Raw genomic sequence first — 20,140 nt, forward strand, 5'->3', positions numbered from 1 at the left:
CAGGGCAGTGCCAGGAAAGACAGTGCCTGCTCTAAGGCAGCTTACCCTAGACAGAGGCAATAAAAAGCAAACAAGCCAGTGGGATTTGCTCAGAAGGGCAAAGTGCCAAGAGCGAGCAGCCACCTGCCCAGGGCCCTCAGGTGCCTCCCCAGGCTGACCCAGGCTGACGCAGCACGGGCGAGAAGCAGCTCCAGCCCCTGTGGATGCAAAGGCCTGGGGAGGCGTCTGTGAGTGCTCTAACCACTACTGGCCTGTGTGGCTCAGCAAAAGGGGCAGGGGCAGGGGGCCTGGAAGGAGCCTGTGGAAGTCAGTGCTGCCCGTGGCGCTCATTCTCCCCACAAAGCCAGCGGTTCTCAAACTCCAGCGTGCATCAGGATCACCTGGAAGCACCGCCATGTCATACTGCTGACCCCCACCCCCGCCCCCACTTGCTCCTCAGGTGCAGGTAGGACCCCAGCTTTGCTTTTCCGACAAGATCCACGGGGCTGCCGGGCTGCAGGTCCCACCTGGAGAGCCACTGCTCCCGCCTAGTCTGTTCTTGGACACGGCACCTGCTGGATCCCGGGTGGGCTGGCTGGCAATCGGTGCACCCTGGGAGTGTGCTGATCCCCAGTGCCCGGCTGGCAGGCTGGCAGACAGCGGTTCCGTTGGCTTCCCCTGGAGCAGCACCTCTACCTTATCTGATTTCCAGGAGCCGGGAGGTAGCCCTGGGTCAGTCCCTCCGTGGCTGGCACACCCCAGCTTCCCCAGTAGGCTTCCCTCTGGGCCGGGCTCCTGGCATGGGCAGCCAGGACTAGAACTGGCATGCATACGAGACACCAGTGCCACAGGTGGGGGCTTAGTCCACAATGCCATGGTGCCAGCCCCACTATTTATTCTGAAAGCAACTTTTCTGTAGCATAAATGACTTACAAATCAAGATTCCCTAAAAATCCCAGCACACAGAGTAACAGTCTTCACATCACAAAATGTGACATTTTCCTGAACCAGAGAATCCACATGGGCCTGAAGCCCTACCACTGCAGTGAGTGTGGCAGGGCCTTCTGCTGCAGCTCGGTGTCTGTCCGACACCAGAGACTCCACACCAGACAGTAACTGCACAGCGCCCCACCTGCTGCCTCACCTCCCAGCTGGGGTGCCCACAAGCCTGAGCCCTGCAAGCACTTCTAATAAAGCCAGTTTGTCTTTTTTAAAAGATAATTTACTTCCTTATTTTTAAAGGCAGAGGTGGAGAAAGGTCTTCCATGCACTGGTCACTCCACTTCTTCCAGGTCTCCCATGTGAGTAGCAGGGGCCAGGGCTTGTTCCATCTTGCACTGCTTTCCCAGGTGCATTAGCAGGGAGCTGGATTGGAACTGGAGCAGCCGGGACACGGCCAGTGCCCGTGTGATGCTGGTGGCAGCTTTACCTGCTGTGCCACACCCCTCAGTAAGGGCCAGAGAGCAGGGGTCTCAGCAGCGTCCAAGTCAGTCCTCTGGATTCTGATTTACACAGACCTCTGTGGCAGTGACCTAACCAATGTGAAGGCCTAGGCCAGGCATTGTGTGTGCTTCAACCGCACCAGTCTCCAACCTGTTTCTCCCTCTTCTAACACAAGCCTTCATCCCCTTTCAGGTTCCATGCCCCCCTCCCCCACCGTGCCACCCATCCTGGCACCCAACTGCACAGCCTCAGCCTGCCTGAGCCCCTACAGATGTGTGTTCTCCTTCCTGGCTCCTGGGCAGCCAGGCCTGGACCACAGCCCCCATCGCTGGCCTACTCTAAGCCAGCTGGGCCCTCAACCATGTGCCTTCCACACTGCCACACCTCCACCTGCTGTTGGAGCTCAGTACCTCCATCCAGGGGTAACTTCAGACCGACAGGAGCAGATTAGGGGTCAGTGTGGGGAACAAATTCTTAGGGGAAATCGTCTCCAATCCCACTTAGGACCAGGAGCCCCTTTCACACAGTGCGGGAAAAGCAGAGCTGGGGCAGGCAGCAGAGGTCGGCTAGGCACGGCTCTGAAGCTTGGCTGCACAGCAGTGGTGGGTCCTGGGCCCCAGCACCCATCAATCGGAGGTGGGTGGAGACATCCAGAGTCAAGGCTTTCTTTGAGGGCATGAGCTGTCCTGCTACCCACAGGAGTTGCTAATTAGGTTCTGCACTTGGCCCGCTCCCGCCCAGTAAGGGAGCCACTTCCCCCAAGAAGACGCCACAGCAGAAAGCCACTTGTCAGATGATCCTTTATTCCAAGATTGCTCTCTGCTTCTTAGCTCTGTGAGGAAGAAAGCGGGTCTCAGTGACCACCGGCCACTCCAGCCTGGCAATACATCAGCTGTACCCCACCCCACTTTCACACGCAGGAGTGACCACTGGCCATCCCCCCGTGTCACCCGCAGGCACTTACAGCCGGGCACTCCACGGCACCACTGTTGATGTCGTCGATGATGTCGTGAGGGTGGCGGCCGTCCACGTTGCAGCCCACAGACTGGGCGGTCCCCAGGATCTCCTTAATGGTCCCTGAGAGAGCAGTGGCTTCAGGGAAGGCTTGGTCCTCTCTCGGGACTCCCCACTCCCCTTGGAGTCTGGAATCCCACCTGGTTACAAAGCCCTTACACAAGGTCTCCACACTCCCCCTGCGCCCAGGTTAAATACCCCACTCAGCACCACGCGTTTCTGCAGAACACGGCCCAAGTCCTGGATCACCCCGGGGCGGACCCGGGAGCCCGCTCCACGCCCTGCGCTTACCGGAGAGTTCTCTGGCTAGGGACCGGTGGCGCATCTGCCGGGCAATGTTGACAATCTCGTCGAAGGTGATGTTGCCACTGTGTTTGACTGCAGGAAGGACCAGGGGAAGCTCGGTCAGAGGCGGCCGCCTGTGAAGCCTCACGAGGCCCCGCCAGCCGTCGCAGGCTGTTCCCGTGCTTTCGGCACAGAGTCATCCACGTGGAGGACAACCCTGTTTCCTAAGCCGGGGCTTCCTCTCAGCTCACCACTGGATTGCGCCAGCCAGCAGCATGGGCAGGCGCAGTGGCGGGTGGCTGGGACACAACCGAGCCTCCGCCGGAAGCCGGGCTGGGGCCAGTTAGGCGTCCAGGACTCACCCTCCACCCCCCGCACGCACGGGAAGCAGGACCTGCCCCACACTAGCTAACCCGTCACCTCCCACACTGTCACACAGGGGACACCCAGAGCTGGTCAGACCCCTACACAAGGCACTCACTGTTCTTCTGCTTCTTCCGGTCCCGGGGGGGTTCCTTGAGGGCTTTGATGATGAGGGCCGAGGCCGAAGGCACCACCTCGATCTGCAGGACAGAGTCTTGTGTGAAAGAGCCCGACCCCACTGGACCCCACGCCGGTGAGCGTGGCTACGCGGCCACCCACGTGGGCTCCCAGAGCATGCCCAGCCCAGCCTGGGGGCCGGCTACACAGGCGGAAATACCTGGGCCTGCCGGTTCTGGATGGTCAGTTTCACTGTGATCCGCAGCCCCTTCCAGTCGCCGGTGGCCTTGGCAATGTCATCGCCAACCTTTTTGGGAGACTGTAGGGATACGGGCGGGTTATCAGCCTGTGCCCGAGCTGGGCGCAGCCCCCAAACCCGTGCAGTACCGCCACCTCCCTCCGCCAGCGCCAGGGCAGCTGCACCTGCGCCCCATACCCCAGGTAGCACCAGGCTCCGGTGCGGCCACGCCTCGAAGGGCCCCTGCACCGAGGCGGCACGCGCGCAGCCCGAACCCGTTTGCGGAGGCTGGGCCCCAGCTGGCCACGGCAAGATGGCCCTTAGTGGCAGGAGCGACGCTCGGGTGCCCCACGGCATGAACGCGGTACAGAGTGGAGCCGGCCACGGCCCCCGCGAGCCCGCCACGCGCTGCCCACTGCGGGTCCGCCGCTCGGCTCCGGCCGCGCACCAAGTACTCACCAGGCCCAGGGGGCCGATCTTGGGGGCCAGGGCAGACGTGGCGCCGACCTCGCCGCCGGTGCACCGCAGGTATACTGGGGGGAGGGGGAGGAAAGCCGGGGCCTCAGCGGAGGGGCCGCGCCTCTCCGGGCTGCCCACCCGGCCGTCGCCTCTCCCCGACACAGCACCAGGAGCTCCCGGGGATCAAGGCCGGACACACGCTCCTCGCTCGGGCGCCGCAGCGGAGGCCGCCCGGAACCCACACGAGGGGCGCAGAGACCCCCGAAGACAAGCCTTACCCTAAGGCGTGCGGGCTGCAAAGCCGCCAGGGTCGTCCGCTCCTCCCTCCCCATCTACACGTGGGAAAGCCGAGGCCCGGGACGCGCAGCTTCCCGCACGGGAAAGGAGCGCGGCGGGGCGCGGGCAGCCTCCACCCCGCAGCCCCGCTCGCAGCGAGAGCACGCACCGACTTTGATCTCGTTGGGATCGAACTTGGGTGGCATGGTGGAGGCGCCTGGTGTCGGATGAACCCGGATTCGGGACGACCGAAGAGAGTTGCACCTTGGCCTCCTCCGAGCCGAATACCGAAAGGCCGGAAGTCCCGCCGACCGCACCGGATATAAGCAGGAAAATGCGGCTCTCGCGAGAGCTCCTGGCTCCACCTACGAAATCCTGGCTCCGCCTGGCGACGCCCTTGCCGCCATGTTTCTTATGGGCAGGCTCCTGCGGCTGACTGCTGGAGAGCCGGGGGCATCGCGGTGAGCCGGGGTAAAGGATTCGGAAGCGGGGTTCGGGGCAGTTCGCCAGAGGGGAGTCAGAGACGACAGGCTGCTCCCGAGATCCCGGGCCTCGCTGTTTGCTGTGCTCTCGTATCGTGAGGGTCACCCCGGGGTCCCTGTCACCGAAATCCAGAGACCTGCCCCTCCCCTGGGCGGTCCGCACCCCCGTCCCGGGACCCGGGACTCCTCCTAACCCCTTCGTGGTGTGTGGGTCCGCTCAGCAGACCTAAGCCAGGTGCAACTCTTGCTCGTGCGAGCCCGGCGTCCCGGACCTGTCACTCCTGCTCTGCAGGACTTTTGGAGCTTCTGGGTTTCGGTCCCAGCTCCTGCCCCGGAGGAGCCGCAGCCACTGCTAAGCCCGGGGGTGACCCGCCTGTCCACCCACCCGGCCCGGTGACCGCAGCCGAGGGGAGGATGGGTGTGGCCCTCGCCCCCGGGCTGGACGCCAGCAGATGAGGGAGCGGCGTCGGGGCTGAGCTGGGAGGAGATGGGGAGCGGGGCGGGCAGGCTGCGGCAGACCCTGCCCGGTGCCGGCAGACTGGTGGGTTTGACCGGAGGGCCTGGGCGGGCCACCCCTGCGGCTGGCAGCCCGCACCCCTGTGGGCGGAGACCTCTGGCCTCCGCCGCTTCCCCAGCCGTGTCTGCTCCCCTAGCCCTCGGCCCTGGCTCCGTGTGTGCGGGACGGGCGGCGCTTTGTGGCCGTGGAGCGTTCGCTGTGTGCAGGTAGCGGCCGTGTGGGGGCCTCAGGTGTGTGAACTCACTGGGAAGCCGGTGTCGGTGACATTATCGCTCACGCTCCGCAGATGAGGAAGCCGTGAGCCACGGTGACACAGCAGGTGGCTGGCCGAGCCTGGATCCCTACCAGCCTGGTGCTTGCTTCCTGGCTGTGGGCACGGATATTTGCAGGTACTGGGCAGGGCCCCTGCGGGCAGTGGGCACCAACTCCTGGTCCAGGACCCCAGCGCCAAGCAGGTGGCAAACCCCTGAGCATCAGGTCGTGGAAGCCCAGGGTTCCAGGCTGCAGACCCACATCCCAGAACCTGCTGAGCGTGTTTCTCCACCATCAGCAGGGCCCTGGTGAGGGTCCCGTGGAGTGATGACTGTGAGGGCGGCCAGGCGCCTAAGGGTCGCCCCTGAATGTTGATTCAACTCCGAGATCCCTCTGGCTGTGACGTAGTTGAGCCCCCCAGAGTCATGGCTGGCTCCAGTCTGGTTCTGCCGTTCTAGCTTGGAGGAGCCGGAAGTGACCCCAGTCTGTTAGGGTCCTCCGGGAGAATCCTGAGGAAGTGTGGAGGCCCGGCCGGGGTCCCGCAGAGGGTCCCACACCCGGATCACATGGCTTGCCGCGTGCCCCTTCCGCCCCAGCCGGCCACTGTCTGAGTCCTGGGCACCTGCAGCGTGGGCTCGGGGAACTGGTGGATGAGACAGGCGGTACCGTAGGCTGGGGCCACCTGTCCACCTGTCCTAGACGCTGGGGACAAACTCCGCAGGCCCCAGCTTCTCTCCTGTGCCCCAGCGCCCTGAAGATCCGCTCCGGGGAAAGGGGACGATGCCGCTCTTCTTCCGGAAGCGGAAACCCAGCGAGGAGGCTCGCAAGCGCCTGGAGTACCAGATGTGCCTGGTGAGGGACCCGGGTGCCCCGGCCCCAGCCCGGCTCAGCTGCGCGCTCCCTCCCCTCTGCCTCCCCAGCCCAGCCCTGGCCGGCCGGATCCCGGTGGGATCGCCGGACTTCCTGGAGAACACGCGAGAATCCGCTCACGGCGCCCCTTGCCGCTCCTTGCTTTTGGGCGGCCTGTTCACTCCGCAAGGATTTTTTCATCTCGGTACCCTTAGGCGAAGGAAGCTGGGGCGGATGACATCCTGGACATCTCGAAATGCGAGCTCTCGGAGGTAAAGTGAGGGCGCGGCTGGGCCGTGCCTGGGAACGGCCCTGCTCTCTTGGACCCCGGTCCCCGGCGAGGGTCTCAGGGGAGGGAGGAGCTCCCGGAAGGAGACGCAGCCTTAGACCTCCGGGTCTGAAAGAGCTCACGCCATCTTTTGTTTTCAACTGGGTCTCCAAGGCCCGCCGTTTCCCTCGGGGCTGGCAGAGCAGGGATGCACAGCTGCCCCTGGGGCCTGAGGAGGCGGGGGCGGGGACGGGGATGGGGTCCCTCCGCCAGCTGAGTGCAGCAGGCCTGGCCACACCCCCGCCAGCCCGGCCAGGCACGCCCCACCCGGGAAGCCCACCGCGGGAGGGAGGCCACCGCGGAGGGAGGCGCTTACCCTTCCTTATCTCACTTAGATTCCGTTCGGGGCCTTTGCAACCTGCAAAGTTCTCCAGAAGAAGGTGAGCAGGGATTCCTTCTTTTAAAGATTTATTTACGTATTTGAAAGGCGGAGTTACAGAGAGGCAGAGAGAGAGAGAGAGAGAGAGAGAGAGAGAGAGAGTCTTCCATCCACTGGTTCACTCCCCAATTGGCCGCAATGGCGGGAGCTGGGCTGATCTGAAGCCAGGAGCCAGGAGCTTCTTCCGGGTCTCCCACGTGGGTGCAGGGTCCCAAGGACTTGGGCCATCTTCTATTGCTTTCCCAGGCCACAACAGAGAGCTGGATCGGAAGTGGAGCAGCCGGGACTAGAACCGGCGCCCATGCATAAGGGATGCAGACACCACAGGCGGGGCGGGGCGGCGGGTGGGGGGGGGTGCTTAGCCCGCGGGCCACAGCGCAGGAGCAGGGACTTCTTTCCAGAGAGTGGTGTACTGCTCCTCCGCTCCTTGGAAACCACGTGGGGCTTATGGGAGCTGCCCTGCCGCACAGACACCTCCCTTCCCCCCAGGTTTGGGAGGTCACGGGAGAGCCGGCCCTGGGTCACATCCTGGCTCCGCCCCTCCCTGGCTTCAGGACCTTGAAGCCTCCTAGCCCAGCTGCTGCTTCTGTGGCCTGAGTGCCCAGCGTGCTCTGTCCCAGGTGCTGGGAGGATTAAGTGAGCAGCAGGGAGGCGGGACGGGTGGAGTGGGACGCCTGCCGGTCAGCCCGGGCTGCCGGCGTGAGCACACGCTGGGTCTGGGGGGCCAAGGCGGGGGCTGAGTGGTTCTTCTAGCTGGGGATGCCATGGGCAAGAGTGCCCTAGTGAGACGTCTGGGTGCAGACAGGTGGGAAGGCTCCACGCCCCCAGAACCACAAGCGCCCTCTCCGTGGCAGCACCACCGCACTGGAGGCCTCCCAGGGGTGTGGGCCGGGCACCAGGCCCCGGCCAGCCCAGCACTCCGCCGCCCTTGGCTTGTTGAACCATCATGGCAGCTGCTTCCTTATTCGCAGGGGAAGGTTGAGACCAGGGCAGCTACTGGGGGCCCCTCCCTCCCCTCGCGCCCCTGAAATTCCAGGACTGGTTCTGGGTGGCGTCCCCTCGGGAGTGCCTGGGCAGGCAGGGACATCCCAGGCCTGCGTGGAGCTGCCTCGCGCCCTGCCCGCCCTCCCGCGCCTGCAGCCTAAGGGCCACGCCTCCGCCACCAGGTGCTGATCGTCCACACCAACCACCTCACCTCTCTGCTTCCCAAGTCCTGCAGCCTCCTGAGCCTCGCCACCATCAAGGTACCAGGGTCGGGGCGGCCGGGCTCCCCTGCTCCCTGGCGCCAGCCTGGGGCTGCATCGGCACGGTGTGGGATGGCGAGGACAACTGGCCACGGCCCTGCCCGCCGGGAGCTCGCACGCCCCCCCCCCCAAGCTCCGGGCACGTGGTTCCCAAAGGAGGGAGGCAGGGGCGTCCGGCGTCTTGTGGCCAATGTGAAACTGGTGCCCTGGGACGGCCCCTCCCCCCGACGGCAGGGTCCTCCAGGCGGGGGCTGGGACAGAGTCACGGGTGCAGGATCGCTCTGCGTGGACAGGAGCCTGGGAGAAGCCTGGGCGCTTAGGCATCCGCCGCTCTTCCTGGCCGCCTCGCGGTGGGGGTGGGGGTGGGGGTGGGGCCGTGGCCGTTAGGGCTCATCTCTGCTCCCACGTGTGCTGTGTTTGTGGTTGGGAAGAAGAACGTTGAAAAATATGTTTACACTTACGTGTACCCATGTTTCTTTTTTTAAAAGATTTATTTATTTATTTGGAAGTTAGAGTTACAAAGAGAGAGGAGAGAGAGAGAGAGATGGAGAAGTCTTCCATCTGACGGTTCACTCCCCAGTTGGCCACAATGGCCGGGGCTGAGCTGATCCGAAGCCAGGAGCCAGGAGCCTCCTCCGGGCCTCCCACATGGGTGCAGGGGCCCAAGTCCATCCTCCACTGCTTTCCCAGGCCACAGCAGAGAGCTGGATCGCATGTACCCATGTTACATGTATGTTTCATATATGTGTGCATCACGCATTTGTGAGCACATGGTTCTACCTGTGTCTCCTGTGCCTTTTGTGTTCATTTTTGTTGTTAGGAAAAAATAGCAGGGGATGGGCACTGTGGCGCAGTGGGCTAAACCTCTGCCTGCAGGGCTGGCATCCCATACGGGCGCCGGTTCGAGTCCCGGCTTCTCCACTTCCAATCCGGCTCTCTGCTGTGGCCTGGGAAAGCAGAGGAAGATGGCCCAAGTGCACCCACGTGAGAGACCTGGAAGAAGCTCCTGGCTTCGGATCAGCTCAGCTCCAGTCATTGCAGCCGTTTGGGGAGTGAACCAGCGGATGGAAGACCTCTCTCTCTGCCTCTCTCTGCCTCTGCCTCTGCCTCTGCCTCTCTGTAGCTCTGCCTTTCAAATAAATAAATAAAGATTAAAAAAAAAGAAAAAGAAAAAATAGCAAATACAGGTAAGCCAAGGAAAAGGAAGAAGATGCTGTCCTTTTTTTATTTTTTTTAATTTATTTTTATTTATTTATTTTTTGACAGGCAGAGTGGACAGTGAGAGAGAGAGACAGAGAGAAAGGTCTTCCTTTTGTCGTTGGTTCACCCCGCAATGGCCGCTGTGGCCGGCACGCTGCGGCTGGCGCATCGCACTGATCCGAAGCCAGGAGCCAGGTGCTTCTCCTGGTCTCCCATGGGGTGCAGGGCCCAAGCACCTGGGCCATCCTCCACTGCACTCCCTGGCCACAGCAGAGAGCTGGCCTGGAAGAGGGGCAACCGGGACAGAATCCGGCACCCCGACTGGGACTAGAACCCAGTGTGCCGGCACCGCAAGGCGGAGGATTAGCCTAGTGAGCCGCGGCGCCGGCCACTTTCCTTTTTTTTAAGATTTTATTTTTCATTTATTTGAAAGGCAGAGCTACAGAGAGAGGAGGAGACAGAGACAGAGAGAGAGGGAGAGACAGAGAGAGAGAGAGAGGGAGAGAGGTCTCCCATCCACTGGTTCGCTTCCCAAAGGCCGCAACAGCTGGGGTGGGCCAGGCTGAAGCCAGGAGCTCCCTCCAGGTCTCCAGTGTGGGGGCAGGGCCCAAGCACATGAGCTGTCCTCCGCTGCCTTAGCAGGGAGCTGGATCGGAAGTGATTTTTTATTTTTGAAAGATTTATGTATTTAATTGAAAGAGTTACACAGAGAGAGAAGGAAAGGCGGAGAGAGAGAGAGAGAGAGAGAGAGAGAGGTCTTCCACCCGCTGGTTCACTCCCCAGATGGGCGCAAACAGCCAGAACTGTGCCACTGCCTCCCCAGGCCATAGCAGAGGGTTGGATAGGAAGTGGAGCAGCCAGGACTCGAACCGGCGCCAGTATGGGATGCTGGCCCTGCAGGCGGCAGCTTCACCCGCTGCACCACAGCGCCAGCCCGAGGGACAAGGACAGGCGCTGTTTCCCTGGAGCGTCGGTGGACTTCCCTCTGCAAGCCTGCGCGGACGCCGCGCCGCGTTGTTCTCTGCGCATGCTATTTTATGGCGCACTTTTCACGTTCCAACAAGAGGAACTATTCGATAATAAAATGAAGGAATCACATAATAGATTGAAAAAAAGAGAGCGAGGTGGGAAGGAGCCCGCCGAGTGGGAGGGGAGAGCCGGGTGCCCTGGGCCCCCGCAGCAGGGGCGCGGGCCGCCCACTGAGGCGGTGCCTTCCTCCGCAGGTGCTGGATCTGCACGCAAATCAGCTGGCCGGCCTTCCTGAGGACGTGGGGCAGCTCACCGCCCTCCAGGTGAGGCCCAGGGCACAGGGCGACCTCTGCTGTGCTCTGGCCCGCGAAGGCGTCCTCCTTCGGCAGCTCCACCCCACCCCCACCTCGTCTGTCTGGTTTCTTTAAGACTTGTTTATTTATGTATCTTGAAGGCAGAGTGACAGAGGGAGAGACACAGAGAGAGATCTGCCGTCCCGCCGGCAACAGCTGCGGCTGGGCCAGGCTGAGCCGGGAGCCTGGAACTTGGCGGGGTCTCTGCTCTCGGGTCATCTGCTCTGCTTTCCCAGGTGCCTTAGCGGGGAGCTGGATGGGAAGCAGAGTAGATGAGACGTGCACCAGGCACGCGGAGTGGCCGAACCTGCAGCACCCAGCACCCCCTGCCCTGCCCTGGCCGTCGCAGTGTGGGCCCAGGGCATCTGTCCATCGTATCTTTGTCATGTGATTTTTGAGCTGAAAGCAAGCACCCAGCGACCCTGCCTTTGGAAGATGGTGACAGCCACACTCCAGGCCGAATCGGCCCGTACACCCGTGCGTGCCGGCTCTGTGCCAGCCCCGTGCTGGGCCCGTCCCTTGCGTTTTCTGTCCTGTGCAGCAGGTGCTGGTCGCCCCATTCTTGGGAGGACAGGGTGGCTTCACGGGACACCATTCTCTTCCTGGGCCCAGGAGCCCACGGAGGGGCCGCCTGTCGTTGCAGCCTTCTGTGCGGCTCTGCCCGCTGCACCGGCTGCAGGCGGCCCCTACAGCCCGCTGCCCTCTGCGTCCTCCCCCCCAGGGCGCCCCTGCATTGTCAGGGGCTCTCCCCGGCTGGCCACAGGGCTCCCCCACATCTAGCCCAGATGGCCCCAGGAATCCTCCCCAGCCCTCCCTGTCTCTGGGTTCCAGCTCAGTGACTGTCGCCTGCGATGTGTGGTCTCTGAGGGCAGCACCATCATCTCACACCCTGCGTGGCATGTGGAGAAGGCCAAGGAGCGATCTGGTGACCCTCCCGTGCCCATTTTACAGAAGAGAAAGTGGAGGGCAGAGAGAGGACTGCAGTGGGCCGAGGTCACACATGGTGGGACCATGTCATGGCCCCCACGCCAAGCTCCAGGGGATATCCCACCACGGAATCTTTGGAAATATGTCTATTTGGGCTTTTTTTTTTTTTTTTTTTTTTTTTTTTTTTTTTTGACAGGCAGAGTTAGACACAGAGAGAGAGACAGAGAGAAAGGTCTTCCTTCCATTGGTTCACTCCCCAAATGGCCGCTACGGCCTGTGCATTGCGCTGATCCGAAGCCAGGAGCCAGGTGCCCCCTCCTGGTCTCCCATGGGGTGCAGGGCCCAAGCACTTGGGCCATCCTCCACTGCACTCCCTGGCCACAGCAGAGAGCTGGCCTGGAAGAGGGGCAACCGGGACAGAATCCGGCGCCCCGACCGGGACTAGAACCCGGTGTGCCGGCGCCGCAAGGCGGAGGATTAGCCTAATGAGCCTCAGTGCCGGCCGGGTTTTGGGTTTTTTTGTTTTTTTTTTGTTGTTTTTTTTTTTTTTTTTTTAAGATTTATTTATTTATTTGAAAGGCAGAGTTACAGAGAGGCAGAGAGAGAGAGAGAGAGAGAGAGAAAGGTCTTCCTTCCATTGGTTCACTCCCCAAATGGCCGCAATGGCTGGAGCTGCACCGATGCAAAGCCAGGAGCCAGGAGCGTCTTCCAGGTCTCCCACGCGGGTGCAGGGGCCCAAGCACTTGGGCCATCTTCTACTGCTTTCCCAGGCCACAGCAGAGAGCTGGATTGGAAGTAGAGCAGCCAGGACTCAAACCAGCGTCCATATGGGATGCCGGCACTGCAGGCGGCAGCTTTACCCACCACACCACAGCGCCAGCCCCAGGAAAGCTGTCTGTCTGTACGGAATGGCTGCATTCACCATTCTGAACTTCCGCACGCCTGACAGTAACTCGTCAGCGTCCCTGGCTCATCAGACGTTCATCTGCCACTCCCCTCTCACGGCCTCTTGGCTTTTCCATCACATCCGTGTTTAATGGCTGCTGAGTGTTTGTGCTGTTGGCCTCACTCACGGCACGATGCCGCATCCCGGGGGAGCACAGCCTTCGGAACCCAGGGAGCCTGCGTTCCGTCCCAGTGCCACACACTGGGCAGAGCACACACCAGGCTGCCCAGGCTCCTCGCCCCGACACGGGACCGCGCCCGGCTGCGCACTGCATCACGCCGGCCGCTGGGTGTGCTGGGCCCTCTGCTGCTCCTTCCCTGACTGTAGGGCCGTGAGTGGGCTTTCTTCTCTCTTCTCTTCTCTTCTCTTCTCTTCTCTTCTCTTCTCTTCTCTTCTCTTCTCTTCTCTTCTCTTCTCTTCTCTTCTCTTCTCTTCTCTTCTCTTCTCTTCTTTCTCTCTCTCTCTCTCTCTCTCTCTCTCTTTCTCTCTCTCTCTTTTTGGAGAAGAGTCTGGGAGAAAATGTACATCTTTTTAAAAATTATTTATTTGGGGGCTGTCACTGTGGGGCAGTAGGTAAAGCTACCACCTGCAGTGCCAGCATCCCATTGGGCGCCAGTTCGAGTTCCAGCTGCTCCACTTCTTTTTTTTTTTTTTTTTTAAGATTAATTTTTTTACCCTTTTTAAATTTTTTTTTATTTTTATTTTTTGACAGGCAGAGTAGACAGTGAGAGAGAGAGAGAGACAGAGAGAAAGGTCTTCCTTTTTCCGTTGGTTCACCCTCCAATGGCCACTGGGGCCAGCGCACTGCGGCTGGCGCACCACGCTGATCCGAAGCCTGGAGCCAGGTGCTTCTCCTGGTCTCCCATGGGGTGCAGGGCCCAAGGACCTGGGCCATCCTCCACTGCACTCCCGGGCCACAGCAGAGAGCTGGCCTGGAAGAGGAGCAACTGGGACAGAGTCCGGCGCCCCGACCGGGACTAGAACCCGGTGTGCTGGCGCTGCAGGCAGAGTATTAGCCTAGTGAGCCGCGGCGCTGGCCCAAGATTAATTTTATTTATTTGAAAGAGTTACAGAGAGAGGTAGAGACAGAGAGATCTTCTATCCGCTGGTTCACTCCCCAAATGGCCACAACGGCTGTAGATGCACTGACCCAAAGCCAGGAGCTTCTTCTAGGTCTCCCGCATGTGTGCAGGGGCCCAAGGACTTGGACCATCTTGTTGGATCGGAAGACGAGCAGCCAGGACTAGAACCGGCGCCCATACGGGATGCTGGCTCTTCAGGTCAGGGACATTAACCCACTGCACCACAGCGCTGGCCCCAGCTGCTCCACTTCTGACCCAGCTCTCTGCTGTGGCCTGGGAAAGCAGTTGAAGATGGCCCAAGTCCTAATAAATCTTTTAAAAAATCATGGATTTGAGAGACAGAGCTCCCGTCCACTGGTTCACTCCCTAAATGCCCGCAGTGTCGGGATCCAGGACCTGATTTCACATCCCCATGTTTGAGGCAGAGACCCCAGCACGTGAGCTGATTAGCAAGGTGCACATAGCAGGAAGCTGGAGTGGGGGCGGAGCCGCCACCTGAGCCCAGGAGCTCCCTGTAGGCCACAGGTGTCTCAGCCAGGCCAAGTGCCCGCCCCGGTAACTGGGCGTTGTGTGGCCAGCAGCCACGGTGGAACCTCAGTGGGAACCGCGTTCAAGGTCTCGGCCTTGGTCTCCTGGGCACAGGACGTCACCGCGCTGAGCCCAGCCTCGGTTTTCTCATCTCTCACGTGGGATTGTAACAACCTGTGCCTTCCTCGCAGAGCTGGCAGCAGGCGGTAAAGGCTCGGGCGCGAAGCACCCGGGTGATACTGGGCCGAGGGCTGGCGTGCGGGGCCGGCGTGGGCGCTGTTGCTCGTCATTTGCGCCTCCTTCTTAGGTATTGAACGTGGAAAAGAACCAGTTGACACACCTCCCGCGTTCCATTGGGAACCTGGTCCAGCTCCAGACCCTCAACGTGAAAGGTGAGGGAACGGGAAGCCTTGGTGGGCTCGGGCTGTCGCAGGCAGGATGCAGAGGGTGTTCCCCCGGGAGCCGCGGAGCACAGGGGGTTGCTGTAGAGGGCTGTCCCCCCCAACCCCGGGAGCCGCAGAGCACAGGGGGTTGCTGTAGAGGGGCTGCCCCCCCCAGCCATCCACCTCCATGGTGACTCCTGGGGGTGGGGGAGGGCAGGCGGCCTTGACAGCAGGGTTCACTCGGCTTTCATAGTGAGCGGCGGGGAGAGTGGGCAGAGCTGGAGGAGCCACCTTGGGCACCTGTGAGGGCAGAGGAGGACGTGAGTCTCGGGGCCATGACTTGCCCGAGACCCCGAGACCACGCGGCGAGCGAGTGAGCGGGGCCAGGATCCTGCCGTGGTCTCCGTGCCTCTCCCCGCCGCCCCAGCGCTCACCTCTTGTCACTGCCCTGAGCGCTCACCGCACGGAAGGCCTCCGTCTACCCAACTAGCGGAGGAGGAGCGATGGAGCCAGTGGTACCCACGGAGCAATCCGCTTCCATCAGCCCTGGCTGCACTCAGCGTCTCGGGGAACCCCCTGGGTTCCGCCAGGCCGGACAGGGCTGTTCTGGTGCTGCTGCCCAGAGGGAAAGCCGCTCTGCTTGGAGGCTGGAGTGGGGACGTGAGCCAGGGTGTTTGAACCCAAACCCCAGCGTCCTGTTCCAGGGCCTGGTGTGTGCCTCGAGGGCCGGAGACAGGCGTGCATGCACACACAGGCATGCTTACCCATACACACATCCACACGCTACACAGGTGCACACTTCCACACACAGGCACGTGCTCACACATACACACATGCACACTCAGGCACATGCTTGTACCGTACACAGACACACAGGTGCACACTTCCACACACAGGCATGTTCTTACACATGCACACAGGCACACGCTTACACGCACACCTACACACTTCCACACCCTGGCACACACATGCACGTGCTTACACACATATACATGCTTATACACAGGCACACACTTGCACACACAGGCACATGCTTACACATACACAGATGCACGCACTCACACATACACACAAGCACATGCTTATATGCACACCTACACACTTCCACACACATGCACATGCTTACACACGTGCACGTGCTTGCACACAGATATACATGCTTATACACAGGCACACACTTCCACACACAGGCACACACTTGCACACACAGACACGAGCTTACACATACACAGATGCATGCACTTACACAGACACACACTTCCACACACTGGCACACACATGCACGTGCTTGCACACACCGTCACACACTTGCACACCCACAGCCTGGCAGGTGTCCGGCAAGCAGCTGCTGCCAGCGCCCTGTGCTGAGCTGTGCCGGGGCTCTCTCCAGACAACAGGCTGAAGGAGCTTCCAGACAGCCTGGGCGAGCTGCGGAGCCTGCGCACGCTGGACGTCAGCGAGAACGACGTGCAGAGGCTGCCGCAGATGCTGGCTCACGTCCGGACCCTGGAGGTGAGCAGGGAGCCGCTGGAGCCGCTGGCGCTGGGCCGGGGCAGGCCGGGGCGGGGCGGGGCGCCTCTCTGGTTGGCCCACCTCCCTCCCACTTTCCCGAGGGCCTGCCCTGGTCACAGAGACCCCTGAGAGACTGGAAGCATCCGGACCCTGCTGTCTGAATTGGTGGCCACCAGTCACGTGTGGCCACTGAGCACGTGAGAGGTGACAGGTGCCTCCAAGGATCTCTCAAATCTGCTGACTCAACGTGTAGCCGCGTGGGTCTAGCAGCTAGTCCTTAAGCTGTCCCAGAACACAGAACTTCTTGGTGGCGCCTTGGGCAAACCTTTTAGGATGAGAGGCAGCAGTGGCCCTGCTACGTGCAAGGTCAGGCTCCCGTGTTAGCACGGCGCCCATCACACAGCCCCCTGTGTCGGGGCCACGCCTGTTAACCTCGAGGGATCTGCAGTACCTGCTGATGGTCGCACAGCTGGGCGAGGGGACCCGGGTCTGAAGCCAGGGGCTGTGTCCAGTAGCTGCTCCCCCCACTAACGCAGATCTCCTGTGACCTGAGCGGCCAGCGCGGCCACCGCTGGCCACCTACCACCCCTGAGCGTTTGAAACGTGGCCAGTGCGACAAGGAGCTGAGGATACATTGGATTTCATTTTGATTCACTGAAGTGTGAACTTCGTGGTCACGCATGGCTTGCAGCCGCCACGCTGCACAATGTAGCCCGGAGCTCTTAACCCCCCGCCCCCATGTGGTGACTGATAATGTGGGAGGGGACAACCTGCTTTCCACTAGCTTCCCAGGATGGCATTTTCTGCCCTGGGGTCTCCAGCCCCAGGCAGTCAGAGCAGGGTCACCCACACCTGCCCGTGCAGTGCATGGCCACACGATGCCTGCAGTGTGCAGGCTGTGCTGCCCAGGGCTGGGCGGGGCCTGAGACAGCCTTCCTGTGCAGCCAGAGCCTGGCCTCCCCCTCGGGATTCCCCTGAGCCCCCTCCCCGGCCTTGTCTGCGTCCCAGGTATGAAAGCTAATGTGTTCCCGCAAAGGCCTCCGGTCACTCCTGCGGGCACCGATGGGAGCAGAGGGCTGGGGAAGGGAGTGGTCAGTCAGTAGGAGGGGAGCTCAGCTTAAAACAATTCGGGCTGTGGGTAGGGACAGCTTCGTGGGCGGGGGGGGGGGACGCAAACCCAGGCCCCGCCTCCTCGGCTGCGCACACCCGTGAGCGTGTGCATGTGTGCTCCTGCAAACATTTGCATTTCTTAGCTTAAAAAGTCATGCTATTGCTTTAAAAATTCAAATATTAAGACCAAATTCCATGTAGATAGTGCCCCCAGAATCTCCTCTTTAGAGAAAGCACTTTGAGATGTTCCTGCAAATATTCCCCGCACTATCCAATGTGAGTGTGTTTATTGGTATGCTTTTTAGCCAGATGGACTCATAGTCTCTGTGCAGTCTGTCATTCCTCTCAGTCCCTCACTCATGAATTCATATCCAAAAACGTGAGCTGGCTGCCGTGGTCAGTGTGGGCACGCAGCAGTACATAACCAGACAGCGTGGCCGTCTGCTCTCGGTGCCCACCTGCTAAGCAGAGACAGACAGGAAGCCCACAGACTAGAGGTGACTCAGGTGGCTTCCGGTTGTTCTGAGCGGTGAGGAAGGGTCCCCTTGTGTTTGCAGACGCTGAGCCTCGACGCCGCGTCCATGGTCTACCCGCCCCAGGACGTGTGTGGCGCCGGCACCGCGGCCGTGCAGCAGTTCCTCTGCAGAGGTAAAGCCAGCCCTCCCGCCTCCCGCAGCCACCAGGGGCAGCAGAGACCCCCCTGGCCACAGCGCCTGCCTGCTCGGAGCTCGGAGTCCCCGGGAAACAGGCAGAAGACGTGATGACAGAGGAAGCACAGCTCCAGACCGTGGTCAGGGCGTCTGGGTTGTCAGAAACCAGGCTGGCACCTGCGGGACGGTTAGGGCTGCACAGGAGAGAAGGTGTCCCCGGCGGAGGGGCCTCGAGGGGCGGCACAGCCCCCGGCGGGACGCAGAGAGAGCCGGTGTGGCTGTGGGTCCCAGCCCAGGACAGAGAGCGGTGGAGAGCGTGCCCGGGCGGGGGGCCGGGGCCAGGCGGAGAGGGAGGGCGCCAGGTTAGCTCTTCACGATCATTCCGGCTGCAGTGAGGAGAAGGGACCGGAGCGCGAAGCCAGTGAGGATGCTGGTGGGGAGACGCCGGGGGCCTGGACTGGGCCGGCAGAAGGGGCTGCGTCCCTGCAGCCAGGGCTGGGGGAGCAGGGCGCTCTCAGTGAGGGCTTCCTGTCACCTGCGGGGCTCAGGGGACAGAGCCAAGCCTCACGCTCATCTGGTGGTGGGGTCGGGGTGGAGACGCCATTGCACAGCAGGGGGCGGTCAGCGGGCTCAGTTGGAGGTCCCGTGGGTAAAAGGCGCCTCACCTGCTCGTCAGGAGACAGGCAGCACTAATCACGGAGCGCTGGTGAGCAGGACTTCAGTGATCGCCTCTGGGGCGGGCGTCTGGCAGAGAGGTTAAGTTGCCCGCTGCATCCCATGTCAGTGCCGCTCCTCTGCTCACGCACACCCTGGAGGGAGCAGGCGACGGCTCGGCAGCCTGGCTCCCTGCCACAGGTGTGAGTGGGGGAGCCAGGCTGAGTCCCGGGCTCCTGGCTCCAGCTTGGCCCAGCCCTGGCTGTTGTGGGCATTTGCGGGGTAACCGTGGATGGGTGATCTCTGTCGGCAGGGGTGTAGCTCTGCCCCTCTGCCTTTCAATAAAATGAATGTAAATAAATACAAATGTTTATATTTAAGCCACAGCTTCTCCTCCCCCGGGATACTGTTTGGGCCAGGGGATTGGCCTGGTGGTCAGGACTAATTAAGACTCCTGCATTCCTCCTTGGAGGGCCTGGGTGCCGGTCCTGGCCCTGGCTCCTGGCTCCTGGCTCCTGGCTCCTGCTAACACAGAGCCTGGGAAGCAGCCCTGATGGCTGAGGTGGTTTGGTTCCGGGGAGACCTGGATGGCGTGTCTGGTTCCCAGCTCGGGCCTGCCCCAGCGGCTGCTGGCATCTGGGGGTGAACCAGCAGATGAAGAGCTCGGTCTCGCTGGCTGGCTCTCTCTGCCTCTGGAATAAAATGTTTAAAAAGAACATAAAAGATGTGTTGAACAGGAAAAAATAGTAGAGTACCTGATTCTGCGCCCCGCTCTCTTCACTCAGAATAAACCCTAGGCACTTCCTGCCGCAGTGTGGTTAAATGTCCGCAGAAGGCAAGCAAGCCGGTAGAGAAGGGGAATGGTGCGAACCCCCGGGAACACGGCAGGCCGGAGAAGGAAGGCGGGGCGCTGAGGCCCTGCCGGTGCGGGGAGCCACGGGAAGCTGGGCTCAGGCTGCGGGCCTCTCTGCCGGCGGCGGGCTTTCCCGCGCCCTCCTCCTCACTCATCCTCTCGTGCACTTGGTCACTCAGCTGACTGTTGTTGGGCACTCAGCACACTCCAGGCCCAGGGCTCAGGACCCGGAAGAGAGCCGTGGACTGGGCCAGGCAGGGTGGGCCGCCAGGGAGGCAGGAGGAGGGCCAGGGCCGTGGGGACGGAGCTGCGGGGGCCTGGGCCGCGTCCCCACTGCCGGTCCGCCTGTGCTCCTCCCTTGCAGAGTCGGGACTGGAATACTACCCCCCTTCCCAGTACCTGCTGCCGGTTCTGGAGCAAGACGGAGCCGGAGCCGAGCCCTCCCGGGACAGCCCTGATGGGCCGGCGGACAGATGGTCGAGGGAGGAGGTAGAGTGGCAGGTATGGTGGTGGGTGCGGTGCGCGTGCCGATGTCCCCTGGGAACCCCGTCCGCACCCCTCCCTCCCGCTCCTGTCCTGAAGCGCCGTCCTGCGAGGCAGATCCCGTTAAACACCTGCGACCCTGTGCTGGGGGAGCGCTTCCCCGCCGTGCCTTTCACAAGTGGAACAGAGTTCCACCCCGCGAAGGCGGTAGCTGTGGTTCACACTCCCCCCGCCGTAGCGACACACTCAGCCGTGGCAGGCGTTT

At 61.7% G+C, this 20,140-nt stretch overlaps 2 protein-coding genes and 1 non-coding gene across 11 annotated transcripts in view; 1 reads left to right on the forward strand and 2 right to left on the reverse strand.

Moving 5' to 3' along the window:
• Positions 1 to 2,205: 2,205 nt before the first annotated feature.
• RPL12 (ribosomal protein L12) lies at positions 2,206 to 4,468 on the reverse strand. Its single transcript, XM_002720478.6, has 7 exons — positions 4,344 to 4,468; positions 3,899 to 3,972; positions 3,422 to 3,520; positions 3,203 to 3,284; positions 2,728 to 2,814; positions 2,387 to 2,499; positions 2,206 to 2,254 (listed from the first exon to the last, which is right to left on the reverse strand). The coding sequence occupies exons 1-7, from the start codon at positions 4,378 to 4,380 to the stop codon at positions 2,249 to 2,251; spliced, it is 498 nt and encodes a 165-aa protein (XP_002720524.1). The 5' UTR covers positions 4,381 to 4,468; the 3' UTR covers positions 2,206 to 2,248.
• LOC127485163 (small nucleolar RNA SNORA65) lies at positions 2,891 to 3,017 on the reverse strand. Its single transcript, XR_007912333.1, has one exon. It is a non-coding gene; the product is annotated as a small nucleolar RNA SNORA65 (small nucleolar RNA).
• A 54-nt stretch (positions 4,469 to 4,522) lies between the features above and the next one.
• LRSAM1 (leucine rich repeat and sterile alpha motif containing 1) overlaps positions 4,523 to 20,140 on the forward strand; it is a 34,997-nt gene continuing 19,379 nt past the window's right edge. For 4 of the 9 annotated variants that reach the window (XR_016225309.1, XM_070057042.2, XM_089320281.1 and 1 more), the window contains exons 1-11: positions 4,523 to 4,635; positions 5,460 to 5,562; positions 6,173 to 6,277; positions 6,490 to 6,546; positions 6,938 to 6,982; positions 8,148 to 8,225; positions 10,649 to 10,717; positions 14,538 to 14,622; positions 16,004 to 16,125; positions 17,793 to 17,883; positions 19,757 to 19,893. Coding sequence is in view for 8 of the 9 variants with exons in the window: in XM_070057042.2 (XP_069913143.2) it covers positions 6,206 to 6,277; positions 6,490 to 6,546; positions 6,938 to 6,982; positions 8,148 to 8,225; positions 10,649 to 10,717; positions 14,538 to 14,622; positions 16,004 to 16,125; positions 17,793 to 17,883; positions 19,757 to 19,893 (756 nt within the window). In the remaining variant the exon portion in view is untranslated. Of the gene's footprint in view, positions 4,646 to 5,328; positions 5,380 to 5,459; positions 5,563 to 6,146; positions 6,278 to 6,489; positions 6,547 to 6,937; positions 6,983 to 7,468; positions 7,602 to 8,147; positions 8,226 to 10,648; positions 10,718 to 14,537; positions 14,623 to 16,003; positions 16,126 to 17,792; positions 17,884 to 19,756; positions 19,894 to 20,140 lie in introns of those variants that run through there. The other 5 variants (XM_089320273.1, XM_089320277.1, XM_089320264.1 and 2 more) reach the window with 5 other exon arrangements.

The sequence above is a fragment of the Oryctolagus cuniculus genome, chromosome 1 (genome assembly GCF_051225735.1).
Source record: "Oryctolagus cuniculus isolate XC-2025 breed Fujian yellow rabbit chromosome 1, ASM5122573v1, whole genome shotgun sequence".
NCBI lineage: Eukaryota > Metazoa > Chordata > Mammalia > Lagomorpha > Leporidae > Oryctolagus > Oryctolagus cuniculus.